Source organism: Phodopus roborovskii, unplaced genomic scaffold (assembly GCF_943737965.1).
Source record: "Phodopus roborovskii unplaced genomic scaffold, PHOROB, whole genome shotgun sequence".
Lineage (NCBI taxonomy): Eukaryota > Metazoa > Chordata > Mammalia > Rodentia > Cricetidae > Phodopus > Phodopus roborovskii.
The window spans coordinates 16261676-16280131 of NW_026126636.1; the positions used below are offsets into that span (position 1 = coordinate 16261676).

The 18456-nt window shown below is 38.3% G+C and overlaps 2 protein-coding genes across 2 annotated transcripts in view; both read left to right on the forward strand.

The window, feature by feature from the left end:
* The window catches only part of LOC127238813 (zinc finger protein OZF-like), a 300203-nt gene that overhangs the window by 13584 nt on the left and 268163 nt on the right, over positions 1–18456 (forward strand). The gene's annotated exons all lie outside the window — the stretch shown is intronic.
* Positions 15117–18456, forward strand: part of LOC127238806 (vomeronasal type-2 receptor 116) — a 74013-nt gene continuing 70673 nt past the window's right edge. Inside the window, exons 1-2 of the mRNA XM_051207546.1 lie at positions 15117–15313; positions 18026–18317. Of these exons, the coding sequence (XP_051063503.1) occupies positions 15117–15313; positions 18026–18317 (489 nt within the window). The remainder of the gene's footprint in view (positions 15314–18025; positions 18318–18456) is intronic.

Genomic DNA, 18456 nt, shown 5'->3' on the forward strand with positions numbered 1-18456 from the left:
CAAGACTCAAAAGTTTTAGACCTTGGACAAGGTGGCAGGTTACAATGAACAGAACCATACCATTATGTAAGTATTTCATGTGTTTCAGGCCAAAAGGATAGTTATATTAAACTAATAGGGAAATATTGTTTGAGAACATTTTGGTGTTCTCAGTATGGGAGTTTATAAAAACATGAACTCAAATTGTTCTTTAGTTACAGTTATAAGAATAAAAGGTGGAGTGGTCCCGAGTGAGGGTCCCAAGTGAGTGGGATCCCAAGGTAAGGGATGACTTGGGAGAGTAGCAGGTTCCTTAGCAGGTGAGGTAGCACGGCAGAGGGAATAACACACCATGCAGATAGAGCTTGAATGAGGAGTTTATTTAGAAAGGGGAGTGAGGGAGAAGGGAAGAGACATAGAGGCACCGGGAACAGAAGAGGAGAGAGGGAGAGGGAGAGAGAGAGAGAGAGAGAGAGAGAGAGAGAGAGAGAGAGAGAGAGAGAGAGAGAGAGAGGAAGAGAAGAGGGGTGTACCTGGTGGCCAAGCAAAACCAGTCAGCATGAGTAGCACTAGGGCACAGAACCCGAAAACCTCATTCATGCAGAAAAATGAAAAACTCAAGAGTATCTTGAGCAGATGCTGCCTCAGGCCAGCCTACTGTGAGCCAATGACATCTGCACAGAGAAGAAACAATATAGGACAAACACGAGAGTAAGATATTTGAACACGAGCACAAGATGCCTAGTGGAACAGGACATTTTTAGTTGGAGGGAGGTTTTCGACCTGAGATGGGTTGCAGCTGCGGCAGGCAGGAGAGTTTTAGTATGCCGGGAAGAGAATGGAAACAGAAAAATGTAAGGAAAGAGATTGTTTAGCAGAGAGGTAGAAAAAAGCTTGGACATATGGTAACTCCTTCCATCTACCTGTTTGCTGGCAGCAATTGTGGCCAATTTGACTTATTTTCTAAAGGATAGCTAGGCCATTTCTCAATATAAAGGTAAATGAGTCTGGGTGCCTTAACAAGTGGCATTAAGTGAAAGGGTTTTAAGTATTTACAATGAAAATTGTAGGCGGTGTATTTCCAGTGGATGGAAGTGGACTGCTGGTTCATAATCAGGGTCCCCGAATGCTTCTGGCTGGCCATCCAACAGCAGGAGGCCACTGAGTTATTGAGGAGGGCCTGACCAAGTTTCCACACCAAAATGTTTTCTTTAGTTACCGTTACAAGAATAAAAGGTGAAGAAGGGGATGTGGTCCCGAGTGACAGTTCCAAGTGTGTGGGGTCCCAAGGTAAGGGACCACATGGGAGAGCATAGTAGGTTCCTTAGCAGGTGAGGGTGACCAAGGTGGGATGGAATAACACACCAGGCAGACAGAATTTAAATGAGTTTATTTAGAGAGGGGAGTGAGGGAGAAAGGAAGAGACAGAGGCAGTGGGAGCAGAAGAGAGGGGGGGGGAGAGAGAGAGGAGAGAGAGAGAAGGCAAAAAAGCATGAGTTGGCAGGGGTCTGACTTTTAAAGGGGTCCTTTACACCTGCCTGCATACTAGTACTCATGGAACCCTGGGCTGACCAGGGCACTGCCTGAGTGCATTCTGCCAGGTGACAGGGGCAGGCCAGTGTAATGCCTGAATCCTTACACAAATGGTTAGTACAATCTTCAGTAAATTCAGGCTCTTGTTGGCAAATAATAATTTGTATCAATTGCTGCTGTATCAGGGCTGATTAATCTGAGACAGGATACATTAGAAACTTAGGCTTCTGGACTGGCCCTTACAAATCTGGTGGATGCAATCAGCTGGACAGATTCTTGGGATGGATTCTGTTTCGTATCCACTCTTTTAGCCTGTGTCTTTGTACAGGTGAATTGATATCATTTATATTAATGGATATTAATGACTAGTGATTGCTAGTTCCTGTTATTTTTGTTTTTGTTGTTGGTGATGGCACTGTGTGTTCAGTTCCTTTCTTTGGGGTTTGCTGCTGTAATCTTATCCATTTCATGTGTTTATTATGGGCATAGGTTGATTTCCTTGGGTTGGTGTTTTCTAGTACTTTCTGTAGTGCTGGGTTTGTGGATAGGTATTGTTTAAATTTGGTTTTATCATGTAACATCTTGTTTTCTCCATGTATGGTTATTGAAAGCATTGCTGGGTAAAGTAGTCTGGCATCGTGGTCCCTTAGTGTCTGCATAACCTCTGACCAGGACCTTATGGCTTTTATTGTTTCCACTGAGAAGTCAGGTGTAATTCTGATAGGTCTGCCTTTATATGTCACCTGGCCTTTCTCCTTTGCAGCTCTTAATGTTCTTTATTCTGTATTCTGATTGTTTTGATTATTATATGATGAGGGGACTTTTTTTTTTTTTAAGATTAATAGTAAAATGTTTAACATTACAGGTTTTAAATTTTCTCCTGTTTGTTGTGACATGGAGGCTCCAGCTGGTTCTACTCAAGGCAAATGATTTGAAATACTTGACTACAAGTTACTTTTACTTCATTCAGTCATGACACCCACCTAGTCCACAAAATGAACATTGTCCAATTGACAAGTAACACATAAAGCTAAACAAATGAAATTATCAGAGATTAGTCTAGTGACCATTTCTTTACTTCTTTAACTGTATGTACTTCGCTTATGAAGGTAAGCTTAAAGGTAGGTAGGGATAAAGGCAAGACATGCTTTCAGGGAAAATCCTCATTTGTCTTGGGGTTCTGCCCTAAACAGAATAGCTACCTTTTTGTTCTTATTCTTGTTTTATTCTAATTTTTTTTTTTTGCATTTAGAATGGTTTTTAACATGGTATAAATCTGATGCTGTCATAACTTTAAAGTGCTACCTAGCAGATGACCTTGGTCCTTTTCTCCAGATGCTATCTTGGCCTCATCACATTTTATTCATGTCATCAATTACAAATAACTCATTAGAAAAGAAAGAGAAAAAATAAAAGCAAAAGCAGGTCATTATTTAATGAAGATTTTTAGTTTTGCACTTCTTCAGGAAGGAGGCATCAAGAGTTGTTTACTTCTTCCTTATTGTACTCACCGGCTTTGTTCCTTTGAAGAATGATGTGCAAAACAAAAGTTATTTATTTATTTTTATTTTATTTTTTGATATAAAGCTGTTGGCCTGGTACTAGCGTTTCTTATTGGCTAGCTCTGTCTTAAATTATTAACCCATTTCTATTCATCTAAGTGTTTCCATGTGGTCTTATCTTACCAGAGGGTCCAGATATCTTACTCCTCTTGCATCCTACATTTCGTCTCCTCTCTACTACATCTCCCAGAGTCCTCCTTGTGTCCTAGTCCCACCTATCTTGCTTTCCTATTAGGCCAACAATGCTTATTCATTAACCAATAAGAAAAACATATTTACAGAATGACATCTCCCACCATCTTCTCTTTTCTGCCTAAAAAAGAAGGGTTTTAACTTTAACATAGTAAAACACATAACAAAACAGTTATCAAATAAGAACGGTAGTTAACAATATTTAGTCCAGTAACATTTAGCAAGATTTAAAGTAAATATTCCATCATCTATCCTATCTTTGTGAGTCTAAAGTCTTATATGTAACTTATCTTTAATCCTAACTAAGGAATACTATAACCATAACTATCTTGTCTTCAACTCCATCAAAGACCACAGAAGGATAGTATATAAACTCTAGAAATGACAGAGAACATCTCACTGCCCGGTCAGTCACCCATAGTTCTTCTGTAATCTTCCTTCTTCAGCCTACAGGCCATAGTGTGTCTGGCAGACTCTTCATCAAAGCAGGAAATTTGAAATTTCAAATTGTCTACCTGTATTGGCAGTTTGTTAGTCATTGTGTGTGTGTGTGTGTGTGTGTGTGTGTGTGTGTGTCCTGTAGAATGACTGGCAGACTCTTTCATGGGACTTTTGCTTTCTTTGGTCCAGTCTATATGGTGTTCTGTAAGCCTCTTGTATTTTCACAGGCATGCCTTTCTTTAGGTTGGGGAAGTTTTCTTCTATGATTTTGGTGAATATATTTTCTGTCTTTGAGTTGGACTTCTCCTTCTTCTATTCCTATTATTCTTTTCATGGTATCTGCGATTTCCTGCATGCGGAGGGTTTGTTGGATTTAAATTTTCTTTGACCAATGAATCTATTTCATTCAAGTTATCTTCAACGTCTGAAATTCTCTCTTCCATCTCTTGTATTCTGTATTCGTAGTTTCTGACCATTTACCCAGATTTTATGTTTTCAGAATTCCTTCAGTTTGTGTTTTCTTTATTCCCTCTATTTCATATTTTATGTCCTTCACTTGTTTTATTACTTTTTCTTGGTTTTCTTTAAGGGATTTGTTGATATCTTCCAATTTTTTTGTTTTCTTTTTCCTCCATTTCTTTAAGAGAATTTTTGTTTCCTCTTTAAGGGCCTCAATTATCCTCATAAAGTTATTTTTAAGTAATTTTCTACTTCACCTGTGTTGGAATGTTCAGGTCTTGCTATTGTAACATCACTAGTTTCTAGGGGTTCCTTAATACTCTTTATATTGTTGAATGTGTTCTTGTTGTCAATGCATCTCTTTCTCTAATCAGTATAGGTGGAGTTTGTGCTTCATGGGTTCCCCCTTTCTCCAGTTGGTATAGTTGGGGGCTGTGGCTTTGTTGACTACTCCTTCAGGCACAAGTAGAGCTGAAGGTGAGAATGTAATTATATTACTTTACCCAAGATAAATGATAAATGGATGTTTATTGGGAACAATTACACAGAACAATACCAGAGTGTTTCCCTGCTGACTCACCAGAAATAGCGCACAATGGAAAGTCATGCCTCAAGCTCCTCCCTTTCTGCTTCTGTCCACCTGAAGCCACACCCAAGGGGGGTGTGGCACCGGTTTGGTTCCACAGACCAGATGCATACATAGAGCAGAGCTCCTGGTGAGGGCGCCTCTTGCTGGAAGTGGGCCCAGTGCTCATGTGGTCACTCCTTGAGGTACTGGGGCTACAGCTCCAGTGGATGCTCTTCCCATTGGAGGTGTAGATGGGGGCTGAATTGATGTAGTGGGGGGTATCACCCACAGAGAAATGGCAGTGGATGCTGGCTGGAACACAGGTGATTTTTCCTACAGAAATATTTTGCAATGGTTTCTGGAAGCTACTGCAGGAAAGTGCTGCTGTTGCTTCATCCAGTAATCACTCCTTGCTTCTGGGGCTGAGGCTAGGGCCTCCTTCTAACACTGCTCCCAGTTCTGAGGCTCATGGCTCCCTTGATGCTGCTTTGTGTCTGAAGCTCGGGCATTTCTCTGATGCTGCTCATGGGCTGGGATTCAGGCTCTCACTGAAGGTTGAAGGTTCTTTTGTCAAATGCATGAACACAGAGAGACACTGTCATCTCTTCTCATATCCCATCCTTCATCTGTAGATTATTCCTTTTTTCTTGTTTTACATATTGATTCCAGTTCCCTGTCCATCTCTCTATCCTTCCCACCTCCCAACCTCCCCTCCCATTCCATTCCACCCCCCACTCCAAGGGGATGGTGCTGCCTTCCAGGAGCGATCATCAAAATCTGTCAAGTCATTTGGAGTAAGGACTAGGCACTCCCTCCTGCCTCTAGGCTAAGGGAGTATCCCTCCATGGGGAATGTGTTCCAAAAGCCCATTAGTGCCCAAAGGACACACCCTGGTTCCACTGTCAGAGGTCCCCTAGAATACCCAAGCCTTCTAACTGAGACCCATGTTCAGGGGTCTGAGTTGGTCCAGGGCTGGTTTACCAGCTATCTGTCTGGGGGTCCATAAGCTCCCCGTTGTTCAGGACAGCTGTCTCTGTGGGTTTCTGTAGCCTGGTCTTGTCCCCATTTTCTTATCATTCCTCCCTCTGCAACTGGATTCCAGGAGTTCGGCTCAGTGTTTAGTTGTGGGTATCTGCTTCTGTTTCCATCAGCTACTAGATGATGGCATATAAGTTAGTCATCAATCTCATTATCAGGGAAGGGCATTTATGGTAGCCTTTCCACTGTTGCTCAGATTGTTAGTTGGGGTCATCCTTGTAGGTCTCTGGAATTTCACTGGCTTTCAGTTGTGCTGTTATTCTCTAATGTGACTATCCTCCATTTTCTTCATATGGGCACTTAGTGCAATGAACTTCCCTCGTAACACTGCTTTCTAGGTGTCCCATAAGTTGGGGTATGTTGTGTTCTCATTGAATTCTAGGAAATCTTTATTTCTTCCTTGACCCAGGTATGATGCAATTGCGCATTATTCAGTTTCCAAGAGATTGTGGGCTTTCTGCATCTTGTGTTGTTGTTAAAATCCAATTTTAAAGCACTGTGGCCTGATAAGATAGAGGGGACTACTCCATTTTTTTTTTTTTAATCTGTTGAGGTTTGTTATGTTGCCAAGTATGTGGTCCATTTTAGAGAAGGTTCCATGTAGTGCCGAGAAGAAGGTATATTCTTTAGTGTTTGAATGGAATGTTCTATAGTTGTCTGTTAAACCCCATTGGGACATAATTTTGGTTAGTTCCTTTGTTTCTTTATTAAGTTTCTGTCTGCTGGTCCTGTCTAGTGGTGAGAGTTGGGTGTTGAAGTCTCCTATTATGTGTGAGGTTTTATGTGAGCTTTGAGTTTTAGTAGCATTTCTTTTAAGAAGGTGGGTGACTTTGTATTTGGGGCTTAAATGTTTAGAATTGATACTTTGTACTGTTAGATTTCTCCTGTGATGAATACGAAATGACCTTCTTCATCACTTCCCTGCTAATGAGATCGATGACTAACATATCCACCATCATAGAACCCACATCTTGTAGTTGATGGAAACAGAAGCAGACACCCACAGGTAAACACTGAGCTGAACTGGAATCCAGATGCAGACAGGAAGAAGACCAGGCAAAAGAAACCCACAGAGACAGCTGACATGAACAAGGGGGAACTCATGGACCTCCATCATTGGACCAACTCAGACCTCCCTGAACATGGTTTTCAGTTAGAAGGCTTGGACATTCTAAGGGACCTCTGACAGTGGAACCAGGTTGTATCACTGGTGCAGAAAGGATTTTGGAGTATCCAATGGAGGGATATTCCCTTATTGTAGAGGCAGGAGGGAGGGCCTAGTCCCTACTCCAAATGACTTGACAGATTTTGTTGATCCCTCTTGGAAGGCATCACCCTCCCTGTTGAGTGTGTGGGAGAGGCATGGGATGGGAGGGTGGTTGGAGGGCATGGGAAGGAAGGAGAGAGAGAGGGAGAGGGAACTGGGATTAATATGTAAAATAAGAAAAAACAAAAAACCCCAAAACAAAATACAAACAAACAAACAAACAAAAGAAAATAATCAGTACACTCTCCCATCAGCAATTAAGATTCTAGAATTCAACATTCAGTGGCTGACTACAACAATGGCATAAGAGTTTATGTTTTCATGATAGGGCCACTGCACAGTTACTATTTGCTTCTAAGATACTCAGCACAAGACTTCTTCAAGCCACAACTGGAATGTAAATAAACAAAGTAATGTATGAAATCATGGATAAAGTTGAAGAATTTGGTCATCAAAAGACATCTGTGAAAAGGGAAGATCAGAGAGATTAATATTTGTTTGGAACTCAAATGATTGGTTGTGAGGAAGTGATATGTCTTATGTAGTATTTGAAATAAGGCACTAAGGTCTGGGTTTTTTCTCCAGATATTTTGAATATTTACAAATCAACATTGAACATGTAAATGAACTGTGATTCTTTGATGAGCTGGATAGGTTTAGATACAGTAAGATTCAGGAATTTTGTGTATTGACTGTATTATTTGTCCTCTGTAGAATAGAATCTCAGGTGTTGGGTGGATAATTTGTACTTGTCCCTGGTGCAGCAGAGACCACACTGCATATTATGTGGATGTTAGAGGCTCCACAAATTAGGCTACCTAGCCCTGTTATGGACTTGGTGATGTAATTCCCAGTTTGTAACCATGAATTCTGACTTTGTGTGTCCTTCTTAAAGCATTAATTTATGGATTCCCTATGGGTCATCTGAGAAAATAGCACTCACCTCAATTATATTGGTGTTACCAAAAGGTGAGGTAGTCCTGGGACCAAATTTTCAAAAAAATGTTTCATCCCAAGGGCCTTGTAACAACAATCATGAATGATGTCATGGAGTGAGAGACTGAAGTACCCTCTTGTATTGTTCAACCCATATTTTTCACATGGACTGTTCACCCCAGATGCAGAACCCCACTTCCCATGTCCTCTGAGGGACTTGTCCCTTCCCCCTTCTGTGAGGGACTTTATATGAATCTCTTAGAATATACCTTGTGTCCTAGTTCCTCAGGGTTAGGTCTAAAATCCATATATGAGCGAGTACATACCATGTTCCTCCTTTTGTGCCTGGGTTACCTCATTCAGGATGGTTTCTTCTAGTGCCATCTACTTGCCTGCGAATTTCAAGATTCCATTATTTTTTTCTGCAGAGTAGCATTCCATTGTGTAGATGTGCCACATCTACTTTATCCATTCTTCAGTTGAGGGGCATCTAGGTTGCTTCCAGGTTCTTGCCTAGTCCCTACTTCAAATGAACAGACAGATTTACATGACCCCACCTGGATGGCATTGACCTACACATGGAATTGGGGTTGGGGGGATGGGAGGGGAGATGGTCAGGGTGCATGTGAGGGGGGAGAGAGGGTAAGAGGAAGGTAGGAAGGGAGAGAGGGAGGGAGTGAGGGGGTTCTGGGATCGACATATAAAAAAATAAATAAATAAAAATAGTTATTTCTGAGACAAAAAAATAAATATGAAAAAAAAACCCAATTGCCTGCAACAGTTAAACCTAAAAGAAAAGAAAGAGCAGTATGAAGATGGACATGAGGGGATATGTTAACTAAATTGTTCATTAATTATCATGAACTATAAGTCCATAAGGAAATGTTGCTCCCATATACACTATTGTGTACTATCTGTGATTTTTTTTGTCAAAATTTGTCAGTTCAGTAATTTTCATAGGAAATAATATAAACTCTGTAGCTAACGTGTCACATACATTTTTAATATTAATTGATAATTTCAACATGAAGATGATCATGTTTACTATTTAGTCAATGCCTGTGCTTTTTTATATCTTCTGAGGTGGAGCTCAAAACCAGACATGGAAAATGCCTTCTATGGAAGATGGTAGTGGCAAATCTCATTCATGGGAGATCCTGAACATGGAATTTATAGCTTTTGCAACCTTCCAGATTCTTGTATCTTTCCAGCCTCACAACACAAGATATTGTTTCCATCTTTGAGGAAGTTTAGGAATAATATTCAGTACAAGATAGCCCATGCACTGACTACAAATAATCATGTATTGATCTCTGTCCATATTAAACACTGTATCCTTTTACAGAACACCAACTGAGAACTACAAGTTTGCACTGGCCTTGGCTTTCGCCCTGGATGAGGTCAACAGGAACCATGATCTATTACCAAATAAATCTTTAGTATTTGATTACTATGGACATAAGCATGTCACTCTATCTAAATTATACAATCTCATGCAACTAATAAGAGAAACGACTGGTTGGTCCCCTAATTCTTTCTGTGGTGAAAATTTCAAATGTCAAATGATGATTACAGGACCATATTGGGAAATATCTATGTTACTTTTGTCATTTGTAGACATGTATGAACCCCAGCAGGTAAGATTTTCAAGATCTGGGTTTACTGATACTGTTCCTTCATTGGTACCATCTCCAGATATGAAAGTCTGTGTTTAGAGAGGGCTAGCCTTGCATTTATATCAATATATGTAGCTCATGAGTACTATTCAGAGACTGAAGGGCCTTCCATGTTACCTTGTTTGGAATAGAGATGAGGGAAGAAGTATTAACTAAGAAGATTGGACAAGGAAGTTTTCTAGAACTCATTCCAGAAAAGACTGTGTTTACAAGTTCTTAGGAGTGCTTGGTAGCTCATGCTGCTCCCTGAATCCATCCTAGGTCATTCATCTTACATATGGACCCTTCCATCCAATCCTGAGTGATCATGAAAATTTTCCCTATATATATCAGATGGCCCCCAAGGATACATCTTTACTCTTGGCCATGGTATCCATCATGCTTCACTTCAGCTGGAACTGGATAGGGCTGGTCATCTCAGACAATGATCAGAGCACCCAATTTCTCTCATATTTGAGAAGAAAGTTGGCCAAAAATACAGTCTGCTTTGCCTTTGTAAATATCATTCCAATGGACATGCAGTTATACAGGTCGAGAGCTGAAGTGTATTATAACCAAATCAAGACATCATCCACAAATGTTGTTATCATTTATGGTGACACAGACAGTACTCTTGCTGTGAGCTTTCAAACATGGAAATCCAGAGGTTTACAGAGAATATGGGTCATCACCCCACAGTGGGATGTGACTACAAGTAAAACAGACTTTATGCTTGACTCATCCCATATGACTCTAGCTTTTGCACACCATCATGGTGATATTTCTGGTTTTAAAAATTTTGTTCAGACTATGAACCCTCTCAAACATACAGATGAATATCTGGCAAGGCTGGAGTGGATGAACTTTAACTGTGAATTCTCCACATCCAACTGTACAACACTGAAGAACTATTCATCAGATGTCTCTATGGAGTGGCTAATGCTACAGACTTTTGACATGCCCTTTGGTGATGGCAGTTATAACATATACAATGCTATGTATGCTCTGGCCCATGCACTGCATGATATGGTCATGCCAGTGGACAATGGGAAAAGACACCAATCTGGCTGCTTGAAGGTAGTATTTCTTCTATTGGATGATATTTGGTGTCAGCAATGTCATATCTTTAGGAGTCTTTCAGATGCCCAAACTCAGTGGACTAGGAAATATTTCTCCCAAAATGAAAGGAGTTTGAGCATACTTTTCTGCTGAGGGAGTTAAATGAAAAGTTTGGTAGACATGTCTAGTGCAAAGCAAATGGAGCAGAAGACACATGCCTAAAGGACAATCAGTGATTTTCTTTCTGAACATCTGAATACCATCACCCCGGTTCTTTTTTTGTTTTGTTTTGTTTTTGTTTTTTGACTATGACAGTCTTCTGATTTTCTTTTTTTCTTTCTTTTTTTTTTTAAATTTATTTTATATAACCAAGTCCATTTAAATGAAAACAAACATTTATACACAATATTTGGGAATTTGGGTGTCGTTCTTTCCAAACTACTTCCTGCTGGTAAGGGGCGCTGTCATGGGGGATTCTAAGAAGATGCAGATATCCTGGCTGTAGTCTGTAGGGCTGTTTTGTCCAGCTGTTTTTAATGTAGGATCACCTGGGACTCTGTTTCAGGTGGTCTGGCTTGATCAAACCACATTAGACTGGAAGGAATCTACATCTTTTCATTTTCTGCCATCACCCCAGTTCTAATACTGCAAACAATATCATTACTTTCTCATGAATACTCTGTGTCATTGATAAGTTCTTTGTATGTTCATCATCAAGTATGTTGTAATAAGTATAGGAGATGATAGTCATTAGTGTTCTCAACTGATTCTTCCACATCTCTCAGCTCTGTGGACCACAGTTGGCATACTGTTAGTAATTTCACAGGCAGTAGTGCTGTGATTCAGTCCACTACATACAAGTGCATTCATGAGCATGACTGTAGGTTTCTCAATCTCTATATGAACGTTTGTTCTTTTCTATGTATCTCTCTTTGTATATGTCTTCATATGCATATGTGTGTGTGTGTGTATGTGTGTGTGTGTGTGTGTGTGTGTGTGTGTATAAGTTTCTCTATTCCTTTCTGTGGAATTGATAATGAATTTGTCAGTGTGTTTTTGTATGCGTGTTTTTTTTTTTCTGTTTGCATCTTCCTGTGTCTATTAGGCTTTTTTTATGTCTGCAGGAGCCAATCTGCGTATTTATATGTTTCCATTAATGTGCTTACACATACGTATATCTGTTTTGTTGAGTCTGTTTATATATGTTTGTGTGCGTGTGTCTGTCTGTCTTTTGATATAGATCAAAATTTTCTCTTTATCAATGCCTCACTCAATTGGTGTTTGTGCCTATGTGCTTTTCCCTGTATATATTTGTATATGTGTACCTTGTTGTGTATGTGTTTTCTGTGTTTCTGTATGTATGCTTGTACAAATATGTCTGTCTGTGTTGCCTGTATATATATAGGAATTACATGGCATGTGTGTGTATGTGTGTCAAATAAATTTAGAGCTGTGTTTTGTGTGTATTGCTGGATGTATGTGAGATACTCTCTCTTTCTCTCTTTTACATGTGTGTGGTTTTTTTTTTGTGTCTGTGTCTTTATGTGGGTAGTTACCTATGTAAGTTGTCTGTAAGTATGGCTTGGCAATTAAGAGTTTACTCTGAGAGAACTTAAATTCTAGGAACATAAGGAAAATCTCATTTATCCATTTAATTTCACTGAGATTTATCCACTGGGCACCTTCAAAATTGCTGCCTTTAAGATAGAATCAGTAGTTTTCTTATTTATTTATTTATTTATTTATTTATTTTATATAACCAAGTCTATTTAAATGAAAACAAACATTTATAGACAATATTCGTGAATTTGGGCATCTTTCTTTCCAAACTACTTCCTGCTAGTAAGGGGCGCTGTCATGGGGGATTCTAAGAAGATTCAGAAATCCTGGCTGTAGTCTGCAAGGCTGCTTTGTCCAGCTGTTTTCTTCTAGGTGTATGTTGGAGCATTATCTGTCTTTATTTGTGCATGTATACCCATGATGGCCATGAGTTCTAGCAAACGTATAATTATTGAATCAGCCTTTCCCAAATTCAAAGGAGTTTGGTCATTGAAAACATGAATGGGTTTTGAAAACATGAATGATGTGGTGTACATATTTTAGTTTTCCATATTCTATGAAACTGAACAATCCATCTCTCTGATTTTATTCTTTGAGTACACTTTGGATTACATTTTGTGGATTTTGATTTTATAAAGAAAAAGTAGTACTCAGAAAAATAGGAATCAGTGTACAACAAGAGGAAATTAAGAAAAGATTTCATCAAAAATTTTGTGATTTAATTTTCATATATACAAAGATTCCTTATTGCTATTTACAATGCATTCTTAGAATTTTGAAAATTGTGTTTTATGAATCACCACACTTAAATATATACACAGTGATTTTTAACTAAACCTATACATTGGTTTAGTTAAATAATCAGTTAAACAAGTTTTAGAAAAGTTTAAATAAATAGTTTCTACATCAAAATGATTGATACCAATATTGAATTTAAACAAATAAGATTACTGGATATTTCTCTTAGGCATATTGGAGTTCATATGAAAGTCTCAGAAAAATTACACAAAATGGTAAGAATTACATTATATCATTAGCAGGAATTGGTGGGGGAGTAGGAGGTCATCATGTTGACAAATAGATTGTCTCTGCTAATTCAGATTGTTCACAGACACTAGATATAATAGTGTGTGCGTGTGTACGCACATGTGCAAGCATATATACCTATATTTTTACATAAAGAGTTGTAGACCTGAAGGAATCGGGGATGGGGCACAATGTGAATTCATTATGAAGATAAAATCACATCTGTCCCATAAATTGAACAAGTGCACAAGTATCATAAAGTGAGAATGAAGTTATGTGAACTGAGGAAAGGAATCAGAAATAAGATGACCAACTGATGTAGTCAACAAAGGATTGAATACCAACAAAGGGCATGCTATGTTTATGTGAAGTATCATAATAAAATAATTTAGGCTGCACACTAATTAAAAATTGTTGTGCGCAAAACTGGATATTGTGCAGAATATAGCCCACTGAAAATTTTATTTGCACTATGAAAGCTGAATTGGCTGTCTTCCAATGAAAGAATTTTCCTGTCACATTAGTCTATATTTACCTCTTAGGGCCCCAGGATGGCTCGTCACAAAACCAGAGGTCATGCACCTTTTAAATGTTTAATTTTAAATGTATAATAAGATCTAGAAGAGGACAGTAGTCCCGTTTGCCTCATCCCAATAAATAAATGAGACGATCACTATCCACAGGAAAAACTTGCTCTACATTGGTTCTGTTTTCTCTGCAGTCCATATCCACTGAGAGAGACTCATCAGCCCATTTGGCATTGCAGGTTTTAGAATGCAAACAAAAACAGATGATTAAGAAATTATTATATGAAGAACTTACACATTAAACAGAGGATCACTTCCCAGTTTCTATTTATTTTTAAGATACTCAAGACAAAACTTCTTTTTAGCCACTTCTGGACTTTAAAATGAGCAAAAACAACACAGGAAATCAAAGATAGAGCCAAAGAAATCAGTCAACACAAGGTATTGATTTGTGAGAACTGAGGAACAGTGAGGAAGATCATGTTCAAGAAATGAAATATTCAGCTTATCATTAATAACGGTTGTTTTGGGGAAGGAGTGATAGGTTTTAAATGGTGTCTGAAATAAGACACAAAGGTCAGATTTTCTCTCTGGATCATGTTGAATATTTAATAATAAACATTTATCATGAAAAGGAACTGTAGATTTATGATGAGCTGGAACAGCAAGATTCTGGATATTTAGGGATTTGGCCTGATACTTATTTTTCAAAACAATGGTAGCATAGGCTTGGTTAGATATACTGTACCTGTCACTGGAGTAGGATAGTCCACACTGTCCATGCCTTATGGAACTAAATTACTCTAAATATGAAGCTGCTTTTCCCTGACTTGGACTGTGTGATGCAGTTACCAGGGTGTAACCATGAATTTTGATTCTGTGAGTTCTCCTGAACGTATAATTCATGCCTCACTGTGAATCACCTAACCAAATGCACTGACATCATTTCTAAAAGTGTTAACATAACCAGATTGATGAGGCAGTCATGGAGCCAAATATTCCCAAAACGACATCCTCTCAGAGGCTTTGATTTCCACAAAGGCGAGTGATGTCATGAAACTAGTTAACTATTGCCATATGTATTTATCAACCAAATCTCATCACATAGATTGTGAGCATCATATGCAGAGCCCCAGGAAACAGAGTGTTCGGTGTTTTCTCAATGGACAGGGAAACAACTGCAGAAAAACTCACGAATGCACAAGTAGGCTCTCCTTTTGCCACAGAAATAAAAGCAAGTGTGGATGCATGGGTGCCCAATTGATGTGCTGATTTTCAGGGCATGTCACAATCCACACTGCCCATGTTTTAAAAATGTTCACCTTTGTTTTTCTATATTTGCTCCTGAACATTCCACTTCTGGTGGCCAGTTTCCTTCATCCTAGGTGCTCTTGGAAAATGAAGCAGGATGAATACAAGGGTGGGGACTTAGTGACAGATTGTGTCTTCGCCCTTGGTGCAGTGCAGTGGCCAGTGAACACAGAGTATTTCAACCATGTGTTGAATATGCAGTAAGTACCTTTGTATTCTGTCTGTAAATGTTATAAGGAGTATTTCATGAGGGGGCAGGGGAATGAGAATCAGAGCAATACCTTGAATCTTCTGCCTGTTTGATCAGACTTATATACCAAAAAACAACCCCAAATTCTTTTAAAGTCAAAACGTTTTAAGCAATATATGATTCAAAAACATCACTATTAATATGGATAGTATGTCAAATTCAACCATAATTTTGTTAACAGAAATTATTAGATAAAATTTTAACATAATTCCATTTTTATTTTTTAAGAACTTACTTTTCATTTTACATACCAACCCCAGTTTCTCTCCCTCCCCTTCTCCTGCCCACTGGCTACCATCCTTCATTCCTGCAAATTATTTTAGAGACTTGAAGTTATTTTTCTACTTTTAATTTGTCCAGGGTTTTCTCCCAGTTACCCTCCAAATTTCAGAGCCAGAAGCTGACTTTATACCTTGTTTTATCACATACAGTACACCTCTTCACAGTTTTCATAGCACTGAAGTAAGTGATGTCTTATCAAAAGAATCCCCATTCTATTTTAAAGAATGTCATCCAAAGTTGGTACAAGTAAATAGCCATAGAGTCAGCAGATAGACAATCTGTCAATGTGTACATCCTAGTGTATTGCTAGGGCAACTAATATTTCTGACACACCTAGCTGAGGAGATTTTTCTCAAAGATATTCATTTACTCTCTCTGATGCTCTGCATGTGGTCACCTTATGCCTTCTTAAGCTGCATGGAGCATGGAAATAGGAGTGTCCACTGCGAACTTCATATGTCTTCCTGTTTCTTCATGTCACATGTATGTACAACAACTGGCCTTTAATTTCAAAATTCAGTTATTCACTCTTTAGAGCAAAGAAGGAAATGTATGGACTGTAAATGATGTGTTTGCATTCTTTGAAAAGTGAGGTTATCGCTAATAGTGGTGCCTGCTTACTTCCCTTATCACTAGCCCGAGTGTCAGATATATGCTCAACTTTGCCATTATTTAAGAAGCATATATCTGCTATTTGTGTATAAGTTGTTTATTCTCTGACAACACTTATATCACACTTATCTTGCATGTCTTCTTTCTAGTTAAAGCTGTGTATTGTACCTATGTGGAAACTATACACAGTTTTGATTTTTTGAAATGGAGATAGTTGTTTCTTCTTTCTAGTTAAAGCTGTGTATTGTACCTATGTGGAAACTATACACAGTTTTGATTTTTTTGAAATGGAGATAGTTGTTTTCAAACAGAGCGCTACTACTCTATCAGCTCAAGCAGTTGAAGTTTCTTAATGTTTGGTGTGCAAAAGTTAGTGTTTGAGTTTCACAATTTCTAGTCTCAAATTCCTGTTGTATGCTACTGAAATTTCAATGATACTTTTTTCTGTATGATAATAAAGCATTGTCTAAAATGATTTTTATTTTAAATAATGTATATATAAATAGTGTTTTAAATAAAGACACTGCAGAGGAACAAATTCTAAGCCAGTAGCATTATACCTAACTTTGAATTAATCATTCAGAATGAAGGAGTATGTTTGATATTGATTGGTCATATATATATATATATGAATGAAACAGGAGTTATTATTCTTTCCATAGACATAAACTCAAATGGCCACTTACTTGTTACTCATTTTATTATAGAAAAAGATCATAAATATTTTCCATTCATTTTATATTTTGTATTCTTCTATTTTACAAAAATGTAATACCATCACATACAAATCTCACTGCAATTTTTAGATGTTCCTAGTTCTCAGTAGAATATTAGTACTGTGTTATTGTACCTGGAAATAATGATGAAAGATAGTTTCAAGAAGAAAAGTAATTTTGGTCAGAAAAACTGAGTGTGAGTACATCTCACATGCCTGTATAAATGTAAAGTAAGTGAACAATACTGGTGTAAGGGATGGTGCATGCCTTTACTATCTGTACTCAGGACCTGGAGTGTATCCCTGTGCATTTTAGGCAAGTCTAGTCTAAAGCAAAGTACCACTCAAAGCCATGGAATCCATTGATGGTTTACGGAGCATTAATAAATTAGCATTATTCCTCTCAGTACACACAGATGAATCAGAAATACGTCTTTTTCAAATACATCGTTGGTATTTTGATTTATTTAAAAATAAATCTTTAAAAAATTATTCCTGGAATAGGTAAGCCAGAAAGAAAACCAAGATGAATATTGATATGATGGGGTATGTTAACTATATTGCCTACTGATTGTAATGACTTATAAGTAGAAGATCAACTGCTGCCCAGGATATAGTGATCTTATGAAATATTTCACTTCCTTATCCAATTCAGTTAATTTCATAAGAAAATGCCACTAACTCAGTGGTTCATATTGTATTTGTCATATTGCTCAAATATTTGTTTGGTCAAAACCTGTACCTTTATTTTTACCTCTTGAGAAAGCACTCAAAAAACAAAAACAACAATAGCAACAACAACAAAAAACCAGGGATGGGCAGCACTTTCTGTGGAAGATGCTGATGGCACATCTCTTTTATAGGAGATTCACCCTCATGAACTTTTGCAACTTCCAGCAGCTTCTTAAGTTGTCCCAACCTCACAACTCAGGACATTTGTTTCAGTATTTGGGGGTGGTTGGGGATAATGTCCAGTACAGAATAGTCCTTGTTTTGATTACAAATGATCATTTGTACATCTCTATCCTTAGTAAGCAGTGTGCCTTTTTACAGAACACCAACTGAAAACAATCAACTTGCACTGGCCTTAGCTTTTTCTGTGGATGAAGTCAACAAGAACCCTGATATTTTACCAAATATATCGTTAGCATTTAAGTTCCCAGAAGGAGGTTGTAAGAATGTGTCAAAGTTGTACAGTCTCACTCACTTATCGGAAGAAGACCATGATAACGTCCCTAATTATATCTGTGATGAGACGACCATGTGTATATTGGTGCTTACAGGACAAAACTGGGCAATATCTATGATGGCTGGAACTTTCCTGGAACTCTACAAATCTCAGCAGGTGAGTTGTGTGGTGGGTTTTAAGGAAGTCTTGTCTCTGTTGTTGCCATTCAAAGATGCTAAGAACAATATGAAGAAAAGACTGGTGTCTGACTTACTTCAGACTGCTTAGTTCAGGGCTACTATTCTGAGGCTTGATG